The following is an 18,541-nucleotide window of genomic DNA, read 5'->3' as shown; positions in this document are numbered from 1 at the left end:
CTAACGAGGTAAAGTCCCCCTGTGTTTCTGGAGGGGATCTGCTCAATGGGCTCTTTGATGTCATCTCAGTTTTTGGACTTACATCAAATAAATCTAAAAAAGAAAAGAAGTGTTTTGGCTTAGCCCAGAACATTTGCACCTGAGCAAGATGACCTGTGGCTGTGCTGATGTCTTAAGGGAGAAATCCATGGCCACCAGTAGAGCTGTGTCCTGGAGCAGGGAGATGGAGGTTTCTGCTCCCAAAAGCTGCCTGGCTTGTCTCAAGTGGTGGGAGAGTTGACACAGGTAAAAAAACTCCTCAAACATAGCACAGTCCCCCTGTGCTGATCAAGGTGCTGCTAATGGTTGATTTTAGACCACCCTGGGTGCGGACGAAATGGGGTAGTTCAGGCCATTTGTGCCACGCTGAACAGCCTCACCCATCTCCCTGTGGCTCTAGAGCCCTGAGAAATGTTATGTTGGGATGACTGCCCCTAAATATCCTCATTTTTTCATGTGTTGTCACCTTATTCAGACCTCACAGTGCTGCCATGCAGTTTATATTGACTCATGGGAGTGTTCGGTTGCCGGGGGGTTGGAACCACGTGGTCTTTAAGGTCCCTTCCAACCCAACCCATTCTGAGATTCCTGGTCCTGGCTGCCCAAGCCCAGCTCCCTGACAGGTCACACATCCTGATCTTCAGCTCTAGCTTGTTGTTACCTTTTTTTTTTTTTTTTTTTCTTTTGTATGAGATGTCCTGACAAAGCTTGGCACATCACAATAGGTAGCAGCTTCCACTGCTCTCCCTGACAGCCTCTGCAGCCCAAATAGCCTGTGTCCCTTTGTATCCTCTTTCTGGGAACGGCAGAAGAGCATTTAAGAAATGGAGTATCCAGGGAGCTCATCTGGCTGGAAGCTGCTGCTCACAGCAAAGTCGGCCTTTTCGTTTCAGAGGCCATGAGTGAATGAGTTAATGATGATCCCAGATGGCTTCACACTTTGCCTCTTGCCACCCCTTCCTGTTCCCCCAGGATCTCAGATGGTGGCGGGAGATGAAGTAAAATTCTAGAGTTTATTGTGAAGTTCATCCCTCTCCCTAAATCATGCTGGAACTTGTGTGTGCTGTGTTGGCAGCTTCAGGGGGATGCTACCTGGTAATTAATTAGTTGTCAAGAGACAGCCCAGAGCTTCCAAGTCTTTATATTCTTGCTAATAGAAATTGCTCTGATTACATTTTCCCCCTTGGCTGGAGGGATGAGGAGCGGGAGCGATGGTCCACGGGCAGCTGGAGCACGCCTGCCTGGCCTTTGTTGGGACTCCTCTGAGCGTGCTAGCACATGCTTCCATGAGCACAAAGCCTGAGGGAGCCCACTCCTGAGCCAAGGCTTTGCCAGCCTGTTCTGCTCACGTTTCTCATCACACACTTCCCCTGCCTTTGCAGGTGAGGCCTGCCTCAATTTCCCTTCAGCTGCTCCTCGAGGTCTTCCCTTGGCATCACTGTTCCCTTTCCCTGCCCGGACAGAGGTGCTTTGCATGTGCTTTTAGAGCCCTTTTTCTGGGCTAAGCTTAGAGAAACATTCATTGTCTACAGGGGCTCCTGGTATTTTCCGTCAGCCTAACTTCTTTTTCATTTTTATCTCCATGTTTCTGCAGTTGGTTGTCAGCAGATTTAGGTTTTTACCCACAGAGTGTGATGAGGGAACAAGAGGTGCCTGGATTTTGGCCTCAGCCAAGCAAGGCGCTGATCCTAAGCTGGGTTACCTTGCCCAGTGGTTTGTTAAAGAATCATTTCCAATTTTCGTGCAGTAGTTTGTTTTTCCCATCTCTTTTGCAGGGATTCTCTGCTGACAGTTCGCCTTCTCCTCCTCTCTGGCCAGTGTGTCCCCCAGCAGCCTGACACTTTGAGCAGGCTCAAAATTAGAATATTAGGAGCTGAACTCCATCATTCATCCTTATGCTTCTCTGGTGAACACCACCACCTTGGGATGTCACCAGCAATATGTGACACCCCAGCTCTTTGGGAGGTGTCACTCCTCCCTCTGCAGCAGGTCACAGTCATTTTCTGTTTCGATGGTGTGCCTAAAATCAAACCTTCCCGTGGCTGTGGAGAGCAGCTGCCTGGACAGGAGCTGTTGGGCTCGGCACTGTGGAGAGAAGCAGCCCAGCCCTTCTGGCAAGTGCAGGGCCCAGCCCACGGGTGCTGCAGCTCCTTGGAGAGCAGCTCTGCCCTGGCTGATCCCAGGAAGCGTCCCTGGCCGGGGATGCAGCGTGGCCGTGCCGGATGCTCTCACGCCTGCCGGGGCCGTGCCTTCCCTTCCCTTCCCTTCCCACCCCCGGGGAGCCCCGGGAGCCGGGCTCCGACCCACCTGACACTGCCTTTGCAGACATATGGTCCCTTCTCTTTGTGTTTGCTTTAGTGTGGGAGGGCTCCACGCTGAACTCCTGGAGCTTTTAAGCTATTGTTAGTGCCGGCCCGGCCTCGCAGCAGCCGTGGCAATTTTACAGGCATGGCCCCATCCCTAACAAAGGCAATTAGGGATGCTATTCTGTCGGAGCTTTGGGGATGAGAGATTTCTAGTGTCTGGAAGGAGCAGTCTGGAAAGGGCATAATCTAATGCAGAAGATGAAGACAAAGGCATTTTGGAGGCAGGATGTGGGGAGAATGTGGGCATGAGATGCTGAGAGGGCAGAGCTGCTGCAGGATCAGGGCTGCAGGAGCCCAGCAGCTCGGGGTGCAAGGGTGGGGTGAGCAGGAGAGCAGCAGAGATGCTGCTCTGGGCAGGTACAGGGAGGTGTTTCTGCTGGGGTGGGGTGAAGGGGGAAGGGGAAAAGTTGGGTGCTCTGTCCTTGGGCAGGAAATGGCGGTTCTGGTGAGAAACGTGTCGGGTGGAAAAAGCCCCAAGGTGTGACAACCACTAGAGTGTGACCCTGCAGAGTAATGAGCAAAGGAGATGGAGGTGACAGTTGGGACAGGAGTGTCACAGGGCTGTCGAGTGATCTTGGAGGTGGCACAGGAGGACTGGGAGAGCGGGAGAGGGTCACAAGGGCCACCAGCACCATGTGGTTTGGTGCGATTCACCCAGGGCAAGTCAGGAGGCCGTTCCCAGTCACAGGGCTCGAGTTGCATTTCTTGCTGCTGGCTCCTTCCTCGCTTGGCTTTTCCAGCATCTGATCTGAGTGTTTGTTTGCTTCCAGTGATTTCAGTTGTTTTCTATTTTAGCTCCTGACCCCGAGTGCCTGGGCTGGGGCAGGCAGGCACCGTTTGAAAGCCGCCACTTGGCGGCAATAACTGTTCGAGCCGCGGAGCAGCACCCATCTAACCCCTCTTTTCACACACTCGGAGCTTCCCAAACATTAACCTTTGGATTAAAATTTTCCATGCTTGGTCTCTCCCCAGATGTGATGTCTGAGCTTTGGTTTGGGTTCATGTTTTTCCTGTTTGCTGGATTCGTATTATGGGAGAATGAAAGAAATACTTTTCCCATTTACAAAAAAAAAATTATAGTCTTCATTTATTTGGTTGTTTTTTGTTGGTATTTTTTTTTTTCATTCGGGGATTCACCAAAAATGGTTGAAGTTTGAAGCCAAAAATGATTAGCTTGGCTGCAGCAGGCTGTTGCCACAGCACTCAGGGAAGTGCCACGGCTCCAGGTGTGTGACACCGTGGGTACCACCAGCACAGCCTGCACAGCCCACTCCAGGTACATGCAGGCACTGCCAGCAGAGCCAGGAGAGCCTTGCTGTGAGTCAGCCTGAGTAACTCCAGATCTGGAAGAGGGCGTCTGGCTTTTTGTTTTTTAGAAAAGAGGGGAAAAAAAAAAAGTTGTTTTTCAGGCTCCACATGCAGGCTGCCGATGCGCCGGGGCCGCGCAGGCTCCCGGGCCGTGGTGAGTCAGGCACAGGGCTCATCACCACGCCGTTCCCAATCCCCAATCCCGGTGCAGCTCAGGCCTGGCGGGGGGGTGATGTGCTGGGGACACGGCCCTGAGCTCACCCCGGGGTGGCAGCGCTGTGCCTCAGCTCCTGCCCCAAGGCCCCTGGGCAGCGTGGCTGTCACTGCCCTCCTCTGCAAGACAACCTGTCTCGTTTCGTCTGATATCACCCAGTGGCTGCAGCGTTCCTTGTCCTGAAGCCACTCAGATCCCGCTCTTGACACCTTCTTGTCCACCTTGGACAATGCTCTGCTTTGATTGTTCTTTTATTTTTTGCTGGCTGCTGCACCCCTCCTTTGTGCTCCAAGTCTGCTCGCTGCTCATCGGGTGGGGACCTGTGCTGCTCACACCAGCGCTTGTAATGTCTGGCCTGCAGCTCTGCCAGAGGCCAGAACTGGCTCTCAGTGCACGGCTGGATCGCGAGGACGGTGTTAGATGGAGGGTGGAGTGAGCGAATACCCCTCTCTTCCTACTGTGCTTTCAGGAAATGTCTCTAATGCAGCTGTAAGTGTGAATGAAGTCAAAAGGATGGATCGGTGCCCCCGCTCCAGCCCACCCCACTTGTCGGGGCCCATCCAGAGTCCCCACCCTATTGTTCTGCTTCAGCTCCTCCGTTTCGGGGCAGGGGCCCTGCTCTGCACTCAGCATCCCACTCCCGAGAGGAGGAGCTCTCCCAAAAACAAAGACACAGCGAATAGTTTTCCTTTCCCCACCAAGCCAACGTTCCAATTCCTCCTTCCCTTCCCTTCCCTAGGTGTGTTTGCAGCTCTTGGCCCAGCTGGAAGCGAGCAACTGCAAGACTCGGGTCATTAATCATTTGCCAGAAGAGCTGAGTATTGGGTATAAGTAGCAGATCTGTGCTTGCTGCTTCCTTAAAGCAGAGCAGGATCCCTGTGGGCCAGAGATCACGGCCAGTGCCGAAAGTTACCTCTCTGTTGGGCTGAGGGAGCGTGTCCTGCTTGGAGCAGCCCCTCCTGGAAGAGGACATGAGCTCTCAGGCACAAGAACGTCATCGGGAGTCCCCTAAGTGGCAGCATTTCACTGTAAAGCAAAATAGAGCGTTTGTCCCTCCCTGAAGTGGCTGCTGGAAATGGTGAGAGCTGCTTCCCGCCCTGCCCCGAGCCGGGAGCGTGCAGCCAGCACGGTTCTTGCGGCAGGGGGGAAATGCCAGTGTTGGTAATATCTCTGGGGCTGTGGTGGTGTAGCCAGCCAAGCCGTGGTGGCATTTTTCTGGTGTTATTCCATTGCCTGCTGTATCCCCACCCTCTGTTTTCAAGGGAATTCAGCGCTGGCCCCGACAGAGCAGCCGGCAGTCGGAGGAGCTCCTCCCTGCACGTGGCAGCCCTGTGAGCTGCCCTTTCACCAGGGCTTTGTTAGTTCAAAGCAAAGCTGCTTCTCTTTCCACTTGCAAAGCTGAGGAGAGGCAGAGTGCCCTGAGCTTCCCAGCAGCATCCAGGGCTGGTGAGGCGTGCGAGCAGCACCAGGGCAGCTCAGCGCTGACGTTGCTCCGTCTGGCTTCTGGTTTGTGGAGCAGAGGTTTCTCATCTCATGGCTCTGACTCAGGTATCTGTTTCCTCTGATGTGGGCAGCCATCACAGCTTTTGCCCTGGGCATGCTGTTGTTTTGTGTCCCCCCAAGGGGTGGTGGGAGTTGTGGGAGAGCTCCCTGAGTGCTGCCACAGCCAGCCGGCCGGCACTGCAGGAGCAGCATCTCCGTGTTCTAAAGTTCCCCTGAAATTGGTGGGATGAGCTCCCAGTTTGTGTCCTAGACTAAAAAGTCTGGAGGAAATGAAATACACAACTTGACTCAAGCCAGTGCATGCACTGTAACTCGTATTTTGGGCTGGGTGTCAGCTCAAGGACCCTCAGCTCTCTGCTCCCCATCCAGCTCCATGCAACAGCGGCACCAAATTCCTTTGGCCCTGGATGCTTAGGAGGGATCTTTCATGGTATTTATTTAGCTGCGTTTTCCTGGCCAAACGGCCTTGCCTGAATTCAATACCGTTGTGCCACTGGCACTAACCACTCTGACCAGTTTACCTAGAGAGGGATCCCAGTTCAGCAGGTTGGGATTATCACCCGCTGAGAATTGCTGGTGTTTGAGGAAGTGAAAACCCCCGTGGGGAGGCTGAGAGCAGTGGCCAGGTGGGAGCTGTGCTGCTTTAGGAGGTTTTAGCGGTTCTCATTAAAACAGTCTCCTGTAGACTCAGTTTCCTAAAAGAAGAGGAGAAAATTCCAAACGCTTTCATCCCAGTTCAAGTATCCACCAGGGCAGGGAACTGTGGAAGTTATGGTGGGATCTCAGATGACATTCTCTGGAAAGAAAACTTAATAGAGTGCAAGTATGAAATGCTCAGGCCAGAGCAGCTGTGCCCTCTGCAAGGGCTTGGCCAGTTCCTCCACCTCTCCCTTGCGTGTTCTGAGTAAGGAAGGGCAGAGAGGGGGAAATCAGGGGTCTGCTGGAGGAGCCCCTCCACTTTGGAAGCCTTTGGCACCTCCGTGAGATATTTAAATGACAGACAGACATACAGGGATCTGTAAATACTCATTTGGTGCCAACTAAACCACAAAGAAGATACAGCATTTGTGGTCCAAGGAAGTTTAAATATTTGTGGTCAAACTTAAAATTCGACATAAAACTCTCATCTGCAATGGAAGGCGGCCAGGAACTGCATGGAGAACGTATAAGCTGTGTAAACTCACAGAAATGGCTCCCCAGCCAGCTCTGCCAGGACCAGGCAGAATATTCCAGCTCTTGCCTCTCTGCCTGAAGCAGAGGTGACACTGGAAGGGCAAGAGGTGGATGGTGCAGGCTGGGCAGGTGGGGGCTGCCAGGGTGAGCTTTAGTTTGCACCTTTTTAATGCTATTTTTACATTGTAGATTGCCATCCCCTGTTCCTGTGTTGTCATGCTTTTCCTTCCACCACCCAACTTCCCACTGTCACAGCATCTGTGACACTGGTGCTTTGTCCTGCTGGACAGGAATCTCTGAGTTACCCTGTGGGTGAAATTATGGGGCGGTTTCTTGTTGTCTCCATGGGGAAGTCCTTGGGGAAAAGTTTGTGCTGTTGATGAGTCTTCAGGGCTTTCCCCATGTGAGCCCCCAGCAGGGCCAGCTCCCTTTTGCCACCTCTCCAGAGACACATTCTGGAACAGGAAGGGTGCCAGATAACCACAGCACTGTCCCCACAGCACAGGCAGCCTGGACTGGGCTCCTGCCCTTTTTTTTTTCCTCCACATATCCTGCAGAAGGGGCTCTGTCTCAGGGCACTGTCGCAAGAGCGCCCTGAGATTTGCAATCGAGATGTTGGATTGAACATTCATCAGGCGCATTTCCCAAATTCCAGGAGAGACAGATCCCAGTCCTGGCACAGCAACACAGTCTCTGGTCACCAGTGTGGCCTCACGAGCAGACGTACCCGAAAAACACCCAGGGTGGAGAGGTGTGGGGGTGGCCCTGCCTTGTCCCCAACGCCAGCGTCCTCTGGAGTGGTGGCCTCAGAGGAAGGGCAGCGTGCGGCTGCTGAGAGCAGAGCGGTCGCCTTTCCCTTACTAAGCAATCCTCCCTTCCTCCACCGAAGAGCCTGCTAACCACTTTCTTATCTGTCTGAACTCTGCAAAACAATCTCTGGCAAGGCAGGCATCCTCCGAAATGGCAGAGGAAATAAATTCCCCCAGTCCCCGAAAAGGAAAAGACTGGAGGCTCCTGCGGCAGGGAGAGCAGCCCATGCCCCGTGAAAGCTGTCAGTGGTGCCATGTTGGCTTTGCTGAGGATAAGGAGTTTGCCTTCCTCCTTCCCCAGCCTGGGACCATGGGTTAGGGGCAGGATCTCAGGGATTTGTCTTCCCCAGTTCATGTTCCAGTAGGATTTGCAAGGGAGGAGCGGAGCGGGCTTCTTTGGACTTGGCTTTACTCTGTGGCCTGACTTTTTCTCTTTCTTTCCTTGGGAAGTTTGGAAGTGCTGGGAGCTGGGGTGGGAGACAGGAAGGCACTGAGGTGGCTGTAACAGGGAGTCCCTGTGTGTGACTCATTGTTTCTCCAGGAGTCATCTGCCTCTTTCACAGCTGTGATTTTTCAGCCCCTTGTTCACATGACAGACAATTAAAATGTGTGGTCCTGTGCTCAAGGCTTCACCTTGAAGAGCAGAAATGCCCTGGATATGTCACTGCTGTGGGGATCAGCACATGTGGCCATGGTGGGCGGAAGCAAATTCTTTCTCCAGTGAAAATTCCTGCAAAAATTCCTGCAGTGTCTTATGGAGGCACCATTTTGCTCTGTGGAGGAGCCCACAGGCCTTGCTGAGCTGTTGGCAGCAATGCCTGAGGACACGAGGAGAATCAGACACTCACAAACCAGATGAAACATCCCCATTACTCACTGGAAACTTCCTGCATCCCATCATCTTCTCTAGGACTGCTCTGGTGGGGGTAAAATTAAACAAGCTGAGGAGCCACCTCCTGCCTACGAGGTGTCAGATGCAGCCTGGAGCCAACTGCTCCGTGCTGCAAATGCTGCTGCTCCCTGGATCTGACAATGAAGTTCTTTAGCACATTTAACAGGTGAGTAAGACATTAGGGCAAGTCTTTCCAAGCATCAGTGAAAGCCAAAAGTTTGGTTTGGAATCCAGCAGGAACTTTCCTCTCCAGGCTGTGTAGCTCCAGGGAAGCAGTTGGTCCCAGGCTGGGCTGTGTCAGCTCTCCAGGCCATCCTGGGCACAGGAACTTTAGGTGGATCTGGAGGATGGTTTTTCATCTGGAACATCTGCTTTGGCTTTGGTGTTGACTCTTCCACAAAATTAACTAAAAGTTCCTGCAGGACCCTCAAAGGTATTTTGGCTCCAAGTCCCAGAGCTGCTCACAGCTTCTTCCATGTCACTGTGTCTCACCCTGATGTGCTACAGCTGCCAGCAGTGACAGGTACCAGAACCTTGGCAGGAATCTGTGCAGGCTACTCAGGCCTTCTTCTGGTCTCTCACCCCAAAAATTGGGTGACTCAGCTCAGATCCGTCACTTTGCACCTTTATGTCACCCGTGTGTATTCCCTGCATCAGTGCATTGGATGAGGCAAGCCCAGCAAGCCCTGGTGATGGTGGGCAGCTGGCTCCCTTTCCGTGCTGCTTTCCAGCTTTAAAGGCCACTCCTGGCTGAGCTGTGTGGCCTTTAAAGCTGGAAAGACGGAGGTGTTTGCCAGGCCAAAGCACATCTGCTGTGATGACTCGTCTGAGACTGTGTGCCCCAGTGCAGAGGCTGGAGCTGTGCCTGTGTGAGGCTCAGGATGCTGGGAGAGAGTTTAGGATGAGACATGGCCACACTTTCTCTTTGGAGAGTGGTTCTGCAGCTGTGGCCACGGGGAAGAGCAACTGGAATGGTTCTTCTGGACTTCTCTGTCTTCCTTGGGTGTTTCCTCATGCTCCTCTCTGTGATGGAGAATCTGGCATGGATATGGCAGATCCTTTCCCCAGATGTGCTCTCTGGTTGATGCAGAGGATCCAGCAGTGAGATCCATCCAAGCCAGAGGTGCCTTGGTTTGGTCCCTGCTGCAGCCACAGTTGCCCTCTCAGGTCACACATAACGTTGCAGGCACGTGGGAACCACATCCACCGAGCCTGCTTGTGGGATTAGTTGAAATTAAAAGTTTTTCTGAGAGACCTGTGGCTGCAGGCAGCTCTCAGCTGCTGAAACCAGGGTTACGCTCAGCTGTGAGTGCCTCTGCCCAGCTGGGATGGGCACCTTGGTGCTCCCTACCCAGGTGGCCAAATGCCTCCAAGCTGTATTTGGGCCTGGGCAGTGCAAGGGGTTCCTTGGGTGGAGAATGAGCCCAGAGGAGTTGGGCTGTGATGACTCCAGGGCTGAACCCAGCCCAGCTTCTGTGCAAGCATGTGAGATTAAAACTCAGAAGGGACGAGACCAAAGGAGGCGCTTTCCTCTGTGCTCCTCCTCTGAGCTGCCTCCCCAGGGATGGGAGGAGGCGGCCCAGGGCACAGGGTGGCATTGAGCCATGGCCTGCCTGGATGTTTTGCAGGGTCAGTGCAAACATTTCAGCTGGGCAGTGCAGTTGCTGCGTGGTTCAGATTGTTTGGGGCTCACTTGGTCTCAGCATCGTTGAGCTACTTCAGCTAAGACATGTTTAAAATGATGTGGCAAAAACAGTGTTATCCCCACGCTGGATCGTGCTGGAGCTTGGCTCTGAGTCCCGGTCCTATCCCATTCCCATCTCTGAATCTGGGATGGGATCTCTCCATGCTATGACTCAAACTTCTCATGTCCTTTTCCCCTTCTGAATCCAGCTGTCAGGATGTGCTGGTGTCTCCCCCTCGCACATAGGAATGCAGAGCCGGCAATGGCAGCCTGTCCTCCGAGCAATCATTTCTCCAGAGCTGCTGCCTCCTGTTTCCTTGTGGAGCGTCAGGTTTTGCCCAGGGAGAAGCTGCCAGGATCCCTCCACACACCTGCAGCAGCAGTGTGGCACTGCCAGAGGCTGCCGTGGGCGTGGGGCAGCCCTCTCCAGACCGTGTCCCCTCCCGGGATGTGGCAAGTCCCCGCGGCTGAGCAGGGCTCCCCCGGCCAGCTGGCTGGGCTGCCGGAGGCTCTTTGGACTAGCTGAAGGAATCTGCATTCCTGCCTCCCAGTTGTTTGCTCTTTAGGACGCTGTGTAAAATTAACAAGTTGTAAAAGTTGATTGAAGGCGGCGGAGGGTGTGACAGCGATTTTCGGAGCTGCGGGAGAGCCGCGTGCGGAGCAGCGGGGCCGGCCCCGGGGCAGAGGCGCGGCCCCCCCGGCTCCAGGAGCTCCTCTGACCCAAAGCGAGAGCGGGGCTGGTTTCTGGTGGTGTCACCCCGCCAGCACCAGGTGCAGGTGTCCCCTCAGGCACAGAGCTCACAGCTCTCAGAGCAAGCCCTTCCCTCCCCTTAAATCTCCTGGAGGACACATGGCGATGTGGTGTGGGGGTCCTCTGCCCTCCACAGTGCTCAGGGAAGCTTTTCCCTTCTGCCTGTTTTATCGGTGGGGGGAAATACAGCTGAGACCATAGAGGGGATCAGCTTTGAACCCCTGGTTAGACTGGGGAACACCACTCACCACTGGCAGGAGGTGACACTCTTGAGGTCCTGGTGACACTGGCACTGCAGAGTGGCTTTGAAAACACAGCAGCTGGTACAGTTAATGCACAGCCCAGTGGGTCTCAACAAGCAGTTTGTGTGTGTTAATGTGTGTCCCGCTGTGTCTTACTCAATGATCAGTATGTTAATGTGTGACCCATGAATTAGCAGTTGGCTAATGAGCCTCGGCAGCTGCCAACCCCCAGTGGGTGGCTGGTGCTGGAGCTGGTGGTGAGCCTGTCTGGTGGAGCAGGAGATTGGAAATGTCTCCCCTCCAGCCCCGATGAGATCAGGCTGGCAATCAGGGCTGCTGCAGCCGAAGCCACCTCAGTCTCACGCCTGGTCCCCAGCCACGTGTCTCCGAGAGGCACCGCGGTGGCGAGGGGCTCAGTGGTGGCTCTGGGGAACTGAGCCCGGGTCATGGACGGGGGCACCAGACCACTTCAGCAATTCTCGGTTTCGGTTTTCCTTTGAGAGCGGCTGCGTTCGTGTCAGGCCTATTTTCATACCCAGCAGTGACTCGGAGCCAGGCTTTCGGTTCCTGCTGTCACACTGCACAGAGGGGGAAGGGCTCTGTTCCGTGCTGGGGCTGAGGTGTCTGCTGCCGCATCACCAGATACATCCCCACCGTGCCATTTCATGCTGCCATTCCTTTGGGAACGTCGGGCACAGCTCCCGGTGTCCCCACCACGCTCCACCAGCATTGCCACGTGCACCGGCCAGCGCCTTTGCGGCCGTCCTGGCGATCCCGGCGCTGCCACTCGCATTTCCACTCCGAAACAGGAAGTTTCTGACCAAAGCTGGTTGCTCGTCGGCGTGCAGGGTCCCTCTCTGCCGTTCAAGAGAAACCTGGGTGCCAGTCACAGGTCACTTCTTTCCCAGCCTGGCTGCCGGCAGCCCGGGGCTGTGCCGCGTCCTCCCCGAGCAGGGCTGCACGTGACGGGGATGTGCGGAGCGTTCGCTCCTTCCCTGTTTTTCATTCATGTGGGCTGGAAAAATGTGTTCATGAGACGAGTTGCTGTGGCATTATGTCATGGGCCTTCGGTTGGGCTCTTTTTCCCCCCAGCAGATGAGCTGGATTTAAGCATGTGCTGTGCTGGCTTGGCAGGAAATCTGGTGTTTCCTACTGGTTTCTTCTTCGGGGGAGGAAGGAGTGATCCCACCTGCCCTTGTCCCCAGTCCCAGCCGAGGGTGAAGGGAGCTCTTCTGCGTTTTGCCCAATCCTTGACCCAAGAGGCTCAGATTTAAACCTTTGTGGAGCAATGGCTCCGTTGCAGCTGTGTTAACACTCAGCCCCTCCTGAAAACCTCACGGATATGGCTTTTATTTCTAAAGGTGTCTTGAGAAATCCCTCAGAAATGGGGTCAGGATGGGGAACCCATCTCTTCCCCACCTATACAGGCAGTTCCTGCATCCCCTTCACCTCTGCTGCTGTTCTTGGCCACATCCTGGCATCCCCTGGCACGTGGCTGGTGGTGGTGGGCACTCTGCTTGCCCAACAGAAACTGCAGATATCCAGACTGGAAAATCCCTGGGCAGAAGTTACCCCATGTGAGTCAGACTAGGTCTCTGTGGCATTCGCTCGTGGAGCTGGGGGTGAAGCCAGTGTTGAGGTTTCCACCACTTCCCTCAGCTGCAGCCTGGAGCTCTCAGGAACTCTCAGGAGGGATGTTTCCCATGACAGCCATTCCAACTATGCTCGTGTTCTCTTTCCTTTGGACTTTCCCCTGCACACAATCGTTCCTAAAGGGGAGCCAGGAGGATGGGAATGTTCCTGTGGTGATACTTGCAGGGATTGCTCCTGGCTGGATGTCACAAGCAGCAAAAGGCTGTCCCGGGAATGGGGGTCTCCAGCAATTCCTGGAACTGCTGAGCTGGTGTCACCTTGTCCTTTACTCACCTCAGTCCCATAGGACACATTTTATAGGTGCAGAGTCAGTGGTTATGAATCTCTTGGTCCTCAAAATACTAATTCTTGCAATCACCCTGCTCACACCACCTCCCCGCAGCAGCAGCTGCCTCTGTGGGGAGGACAGGGCTTCTCCTCCCATGCAGGTTCAGGGGGATACAGGATTTCAGGGGACACCTTCAACCAGAGGCAGCCCCAGCTGTGGGTGCACGAGGGTGCCTCGCTCCGGCAGTAGCCGGGGTGTGAGGTTGGAGGTCAGAGGAGGGTCAGCTTTTTGACACGCACAGCAGTGACACGGTGGTTAAAATTAGCCCACAGAGAGGAAACTGGCAGTGCTGTGGAAGAGCAGAAGTTTCCTCTCACAGCAGCCTGGTGCAGTGGGGCCGGTGCCACTGCCAGCCCTGGCTCACCGAGGCACGGCCCCATCGGGGACAGGCTGATGTCCACCACACCAGGACCAGGCCTGGCATCACATGGTGTGTGTCTCTGGCTGGGAGGCACCTGGCCCTCTCCCCAGCTTCAGAATCCCAGTCCTGGGAGCCTGCAGAGACCCTTTTGGGATGGGGGCTTCTGAGGCTGCCTTGGTCTACGAACAGAGCAAACCCAGGGTGGTTTGGGGTCAGGAGGAACTTGGGCATCAACACACACTTTGTGTCCGTAGCGTGTAGCACTCTTAATCTTGTTTGCTGACTTTCTCCCTATAAATCTGCAGCTCCCTGGGGGTGACACCAGTCAGCAGGAAGCACCAGGGGAGAGCTGTGCAGGTGCAGAGCCCTGCTGCAAGGGGACAAGGGCTGAGCCAAGGCCAGGCGTGGCGGAGGTGCCGGCCGAGGCTGTGCCGCACGGGACAGGGCTGTGGAGGCACTGGGCTCCTGTGCTCTGGAAACTCCATTTGAGAGCCTCATAAATTGGATAATTACCCAAGCTATTGAGTTTCCTTCGGGCCAGATCCGTCCCAGCCTCCCCAGTGGGGCTCCCCAGTTGGTCTGTGAGATGGGCCTGTGGGACGGGGTCGGACTGGAGGTGAGATGGGGCTCAGGTTTTCTCAAATGCCCCCACCCTCTCACTCTCACACCTGCATCCCTCCACAGCTTTTAGGGGGGAAATCCAGCAATGAAGCCAAAATGAAACAGAGGGATAGGCCACATCATTGATCTCTCATGGTTCAGCAGGATTTTCCCCCATTTGCTGGGGCTGGGCAGGGGGCTGGCTGTGCCCTGGGAGTCCTGCAGCCCTGGAGTGCTCAGAGGAGACAGGACAGTATCGATGCTGAATGTCCTGACTTTGCCTGCCTCCTTTTCCCTGGGGACTACAAAGCAAGGCAAATCCCTTCCACTCGTGTTTAGAAGAGGGGCACCCCTCACATCCCTGTGGTGCTGCCTGCATCCCGCTGGGCCTTCTATCCCAAACATTTCCCCCCTGGTCGTTACTCATCTGCTCCCCTTTGCACTGACTTTGTTTTCCTTTCCCTCTCCCCAACCCCCTCGTCCTCACCCCGTAGGTTATTGCAGCCGACTGCAAGAGGGTCACAGTTCTGAAGTATTTCCTGGAAGCCCTTTGTGGACAAGAAGAGCCTTTGCTGGCATTCAAGGGTGGAAAATATGTGTCAGTGGCACCCGTCCCAGACGCCATGGGAAAGGAAATGGGAAGCCAAGAGGGAAAACAACTGGAAGATCAGGTACCGTGCGGGAAGAGCGCGCCTCGGTGAAGGAAGAATCACCCCTGTGGGGCCCAGCCTCTGCCTGCCCTGCAGCTCCCGCTATTTATAGCTGGCCTAGCTGTGTGTGCATTTTATGGGGGGAGGCGGGGGGGGCAAATGGTGCACAGCCCTTGTCTCCTGAGTGTGCTTCACTCGTGCCCTTTCCTGCCAGCCCAGCCCGCCTGCCTCTATCTCGCACGCCGCTATGAGTTCCAGATGCTGCTTTTTTCATACCCAGGGTGGGGGGAGCTTTAATAACGTGCAGCACCACGGCCCCGGGAGAGGAGGTGGGCGAGGGGGTGTCAGGGTTCAGCTTCAGGATCAAGTTTATAGCCGTGGAGCTCGTTGCGGCGAAGGCCTGAGCTCCAGCCTCCAGCACACGTACAGGAAGAGCTGACATTGGCGCCCCGTCCCTCCCCTGCCTCTCACATCCTGATGTGATTAAGGAATTCAACTCTTGTTTTTCTGCCCTTGCTTGTTCCTGTAGGCCTTGCTTCACTCCAGGCTCCGTGTGTGTGTTTAAGGGCCCTGCCAGCTGCTCTGCAGGTTGACTCCTTTCTTCTGTTTAATCTTGCAGTTGGAAAGGCCAGGGAAACAGGAGAGAGGAGCAGAGGCGTTGGGAACGGGAAGCTGGGTGGCCTGGTGCTGCCCAGGCTCACTCTGGCTCCCCTCCCTGTGCTGGGGCTGGGCACTCAGAGCCAGAGGGATAACACCCTGAGCAGGGGCAGCACCCTGTCTCTGTCCCATGGAAAGTCAGAAAGCTCAGAGAAGCCCAGAGCAATGCTGTACTCAGCAGTCTTCTTGTCCCAGCTGAGCAGGGGACAGCAAATTTCCCAGCAAGAGTTATCTCTGTAAGGTGGGAAACCTGGACCTTTGTCCCATTCTGGAGAAGGTGCTGGAAGTTTTCAAGCTGGCATGTGGGATATGGGGGCATGTTTAGGTTCTTCCCAGTGTCATGACAGGGACGGTCCTGTTCTCAGACAGCTCCTTTTGTTGGCTCAGTCCCTCCAGTTCCTGCTGTGAACAGAGTACCAGGATAGCTCCCTCCTGCCCCATCCCCACAGTCTCTGCTCAGCTGTGGGAATCTCTCCATGAGCTCGTTGTGCAATCCTGGAGCTTCCCTCTTGGGCTCTGATCTCAAGGGAGCTTGCAGCTCACCAGAGTGACCACCAGCACTGTGGTGCAAGCAGGTCCTGATCCCCCTCCACAGGTCTGCAGCAGACAGAGGCTCTTCCCTGGGGCCCTGGTGTGACACTCTCCCTCTGGCAGCATCCCCCCCATCCCCTGTGGTCCAGGCTGTCCCAGCAGAGGGAAGTGAGCCTGAGGGCTCCCATCTTCCTCGTTCCCATGGCTAAAAGGTCACAAGGAGAGAAGAGAAGGTGGTTCTGTGGCCTGGGTGAAATTATTGAGTGCACGACTGTGCAGCACTGGGGTTGTTCTAAATTAAGACCACGAGTCCCTTCTGCTGACACGTGTCATGGCAGCCTGCACAGGGCAGGGAGTGTAACCCTGCTCTTACCCCTCTGTGCAGGATGTGTCTCCTGCAGCCCTCCAGGGGCTCAGAGCAAGTTTTTCTGGCCAGGTGCCACCTGGGAACTCTACCCAGCCCCATCACAACCCTTGGATTTTGTGCAGAGAAGGGAGGATGGGTAATGGCATGGCTTGAGAAGGCCAGCCATGATCACTGGGGAGCAAGGTTGGCTGCATGAAACGAGGGGTCTGCATGCAGCAGTAGAGAGTTGGGCTCCTGAGCAGCACGTGTGGGACTCATGTTGAGGAACAGGGACTTGTGGGCTCCCCTTTGGGTGTGGAATGGCTGGGGAGAGCAGCGGAGCTTGGGCAGAACGTGGTTGTGAGTGATGCCCAATTAGACAGCAGCCACCACCTCCCACCCTGCTGTATCCCAGAGATTTGGGTGTGTGGGGAAAGGCCAGTGTGGCCTCCACCTAAGGTAGGCACAGCATGGCTCCTTCTGGGGTCTTCAGTTCAGGCAGTACAGGCATACTGGGAATGGTCTGCAGAACTGGTGGGGAACCTTGGGGAAGGGTCTCTAGGAGAGGAAGAATATGCAGTATGGTCCAGATGTGTTGGTGTGGGCAGGAGGTTGGAGAACCAGGGACCCTTGAATTCAGCAAAGACAAGGTTCCTGGACAGCAGGAGCATGGCAAAGGCTGACTAGAAGTAGGGTGGAAATGTTAACAGAGGAAATCATTAACTGTTTAAATGAGTGACCTTGAAATGCAGTGGATGATCCATCATGTGGAGCTTTAAAATCAAGATTTTGAACATCTTCTGAAACATCTGTTCCAGACCAGCTGGAAGTTTTGGGGTGGGTGCAGGAATCTCTCTGACCTACTGAGAGATCAAAATGGAGAAGGGCACCTGGGTTTGTGGATCTGAGGTTCCTGTCTGGATGAGCAGCCCGTGTGCCCTGTGGGATGAGGCAGCAGTGTTAGAGCAGCCTTGTACTGCCCTGGTGCAGGGAGGTGGGAGGAAGCAGCTTGAACAGGGATGTGCAGCCTGAACAGCCAGGCAAAGCAGAGAGACAGGGAAATACCATGATTTCACAGAACTGGAGGCTATAAAACATCAGTGACTCACCCAAGGCTGTGGGAAGAGTTTTCCAAGGTGAGGAAGAGGGTGTGATTTTAAACCAGAGCATAAAGCTGGACTGCCCCTGCCCAGGCTGGTCGCTGCCTTTCCTGCCCATTGCCTCCTGTCTCACCTTGTCATTTCCTGAATGTTTATCATTTATTTGGCTTCTTTTGGATGTCTAGAAATAGTCGGTCACCCATCAGCAAGGGGTGATGGACTCCCTGACAGGGATTTGTCTGCTGGAAAAGGAATAGCAGGGAGAACAATCCCTGCCACCAGCATCCCTTACAGTGACTGCCCTCCTGTTTTTCTCTCTTTCTGCATTTCCTGGAAGAAGGAGGATGATGTGAGGATCGAGGCCTTTGAAGATGACTCTGAGACCGAAGGCAGTGGAGGAGAGATGGACATCAAGGAGCTCAGAGCCAAAAAGCAAGCGCTGGCCAGGAAAGTCGCTGAGCAGCAGCGCCGTCAAGACAAGATTCAGGTAGGATGGGCTGATCCCACCCTGCTGTGCCAGTGGTGCACAGCAGTTCTCCTACCGTGTTTCAATGGCCTCTTGGGATGTCCCATGGCACCTTAACCTTCCTGGGTGTAATGCCACGCGCTGCCTCTGTGAAACCCAGCAGCAAACAGCTTTGGCCCTTTGGAAGGTCCAAATTTGTGTTGCTCTCCCCACTCTGCGTAAGATCTGCCCTTCCAGGCCTTGAAATGAATGTTTTGGGGACCCTCTTGAAGCCAGACACAGCTTCCCTATGGAACTGCCAGCACACCCAGGAGTGGCAGGGCTGCTGGTTGTAGTGCTGTGTGTGCCAGGCTGTGAGCTGTGCCCCAGGGCAGCAGCTCCTCTGTGTGTGTGCCAGTGAGCTGTACCCCCACCCAGGGCAGAGGCTCCGTGACAGTGAGATTTGGTGAGAAATCAGCCTTCCTGTGCAGCGGGGCACAGGCAGACAAGGGAGAGGGTGGGACGTGAACGGCAGAGTTCATGCAGGAGCCAGCGCCGGAAAAATAGTCTGCGAACGGCTGCTGCAGCCAGAACGTTGCCATCGTTATGGGGACAAACAGACGGGATGCAGGTGATCCTGGCCTGGCCCTGGCCTGATGAGAGCGTGTTTCCCAGTGGGAGCTGGTGAAGTAAACTGGTTGGACTGGGAGCAGACTCCTGGCGATGCACCCTGTTGCTTTAAGAGCAATCTCACATGCATGGATGGCTGTTGGCTGCCTCCTCGCTCGCAACCCCTCTTCCTCCAGCCTCGCGGCCCAGATGAGGATTTCTCAGCAGAGGAAAAATTCTCCCTGGCTCCCCTCCCCCTCACCTCCGCCCTCTCTAATGC

The 18,541-nt window shown here is 54.9% G+C and overlaps 1 protein-coding gene across 2 annotated transcripts in view; it reads left to right on the top strand.

Annotated features, from left to right (window-relative positions):
- SMG6 (SMG6 nonsense mediated mRNA decay factor) overlaps positions 1-18,541 on the top strand; it is a 105,469-nt gene that overhangs the window by 73,436 nt on the left and 13,492 nt on the right. Inside the window, exons 14-15 of one of the 2 annotated variants that reach the window (XM_066202236.1) lie at positions 14,418-14,594; positions 17,548-17,694. In XM_066202236.1, coding sequence (XP_066058333.1) covers positions 14,418-14,594; positions 17,548-17,694 — 324 coding nt within the window. Of the gene's footprint in view, positions 1-14,417; positions 14,595-17,544; positions 17,695-18,541 lie in introns of both variants that reach the window. The other variant, XM_066202235.1, reaches the window with a different exon arrangement.

This window comes from Chamaea fasciata, unplaced genomic scaffold (genome assembly GCF_029207755.1).
Source record: "Chamaea fasciata isolate MVZ Bird 193981 ecotype frontalis unplaced genomic scaffold, bChaFas1.0.hap1 SCAF_21, whole genome shotgun sequence".
NCBI classification, from domain to species: Eukaryota; Metazoa; Chordata; class Aves; order Passeriformes; family Sylviidae; genus Chamaea; species Chamaea fasciata.
Note: the sequence above shows the minus strand (reverse complement) of the source record. Positions and strands in the feature narration are given on the sequence as shown.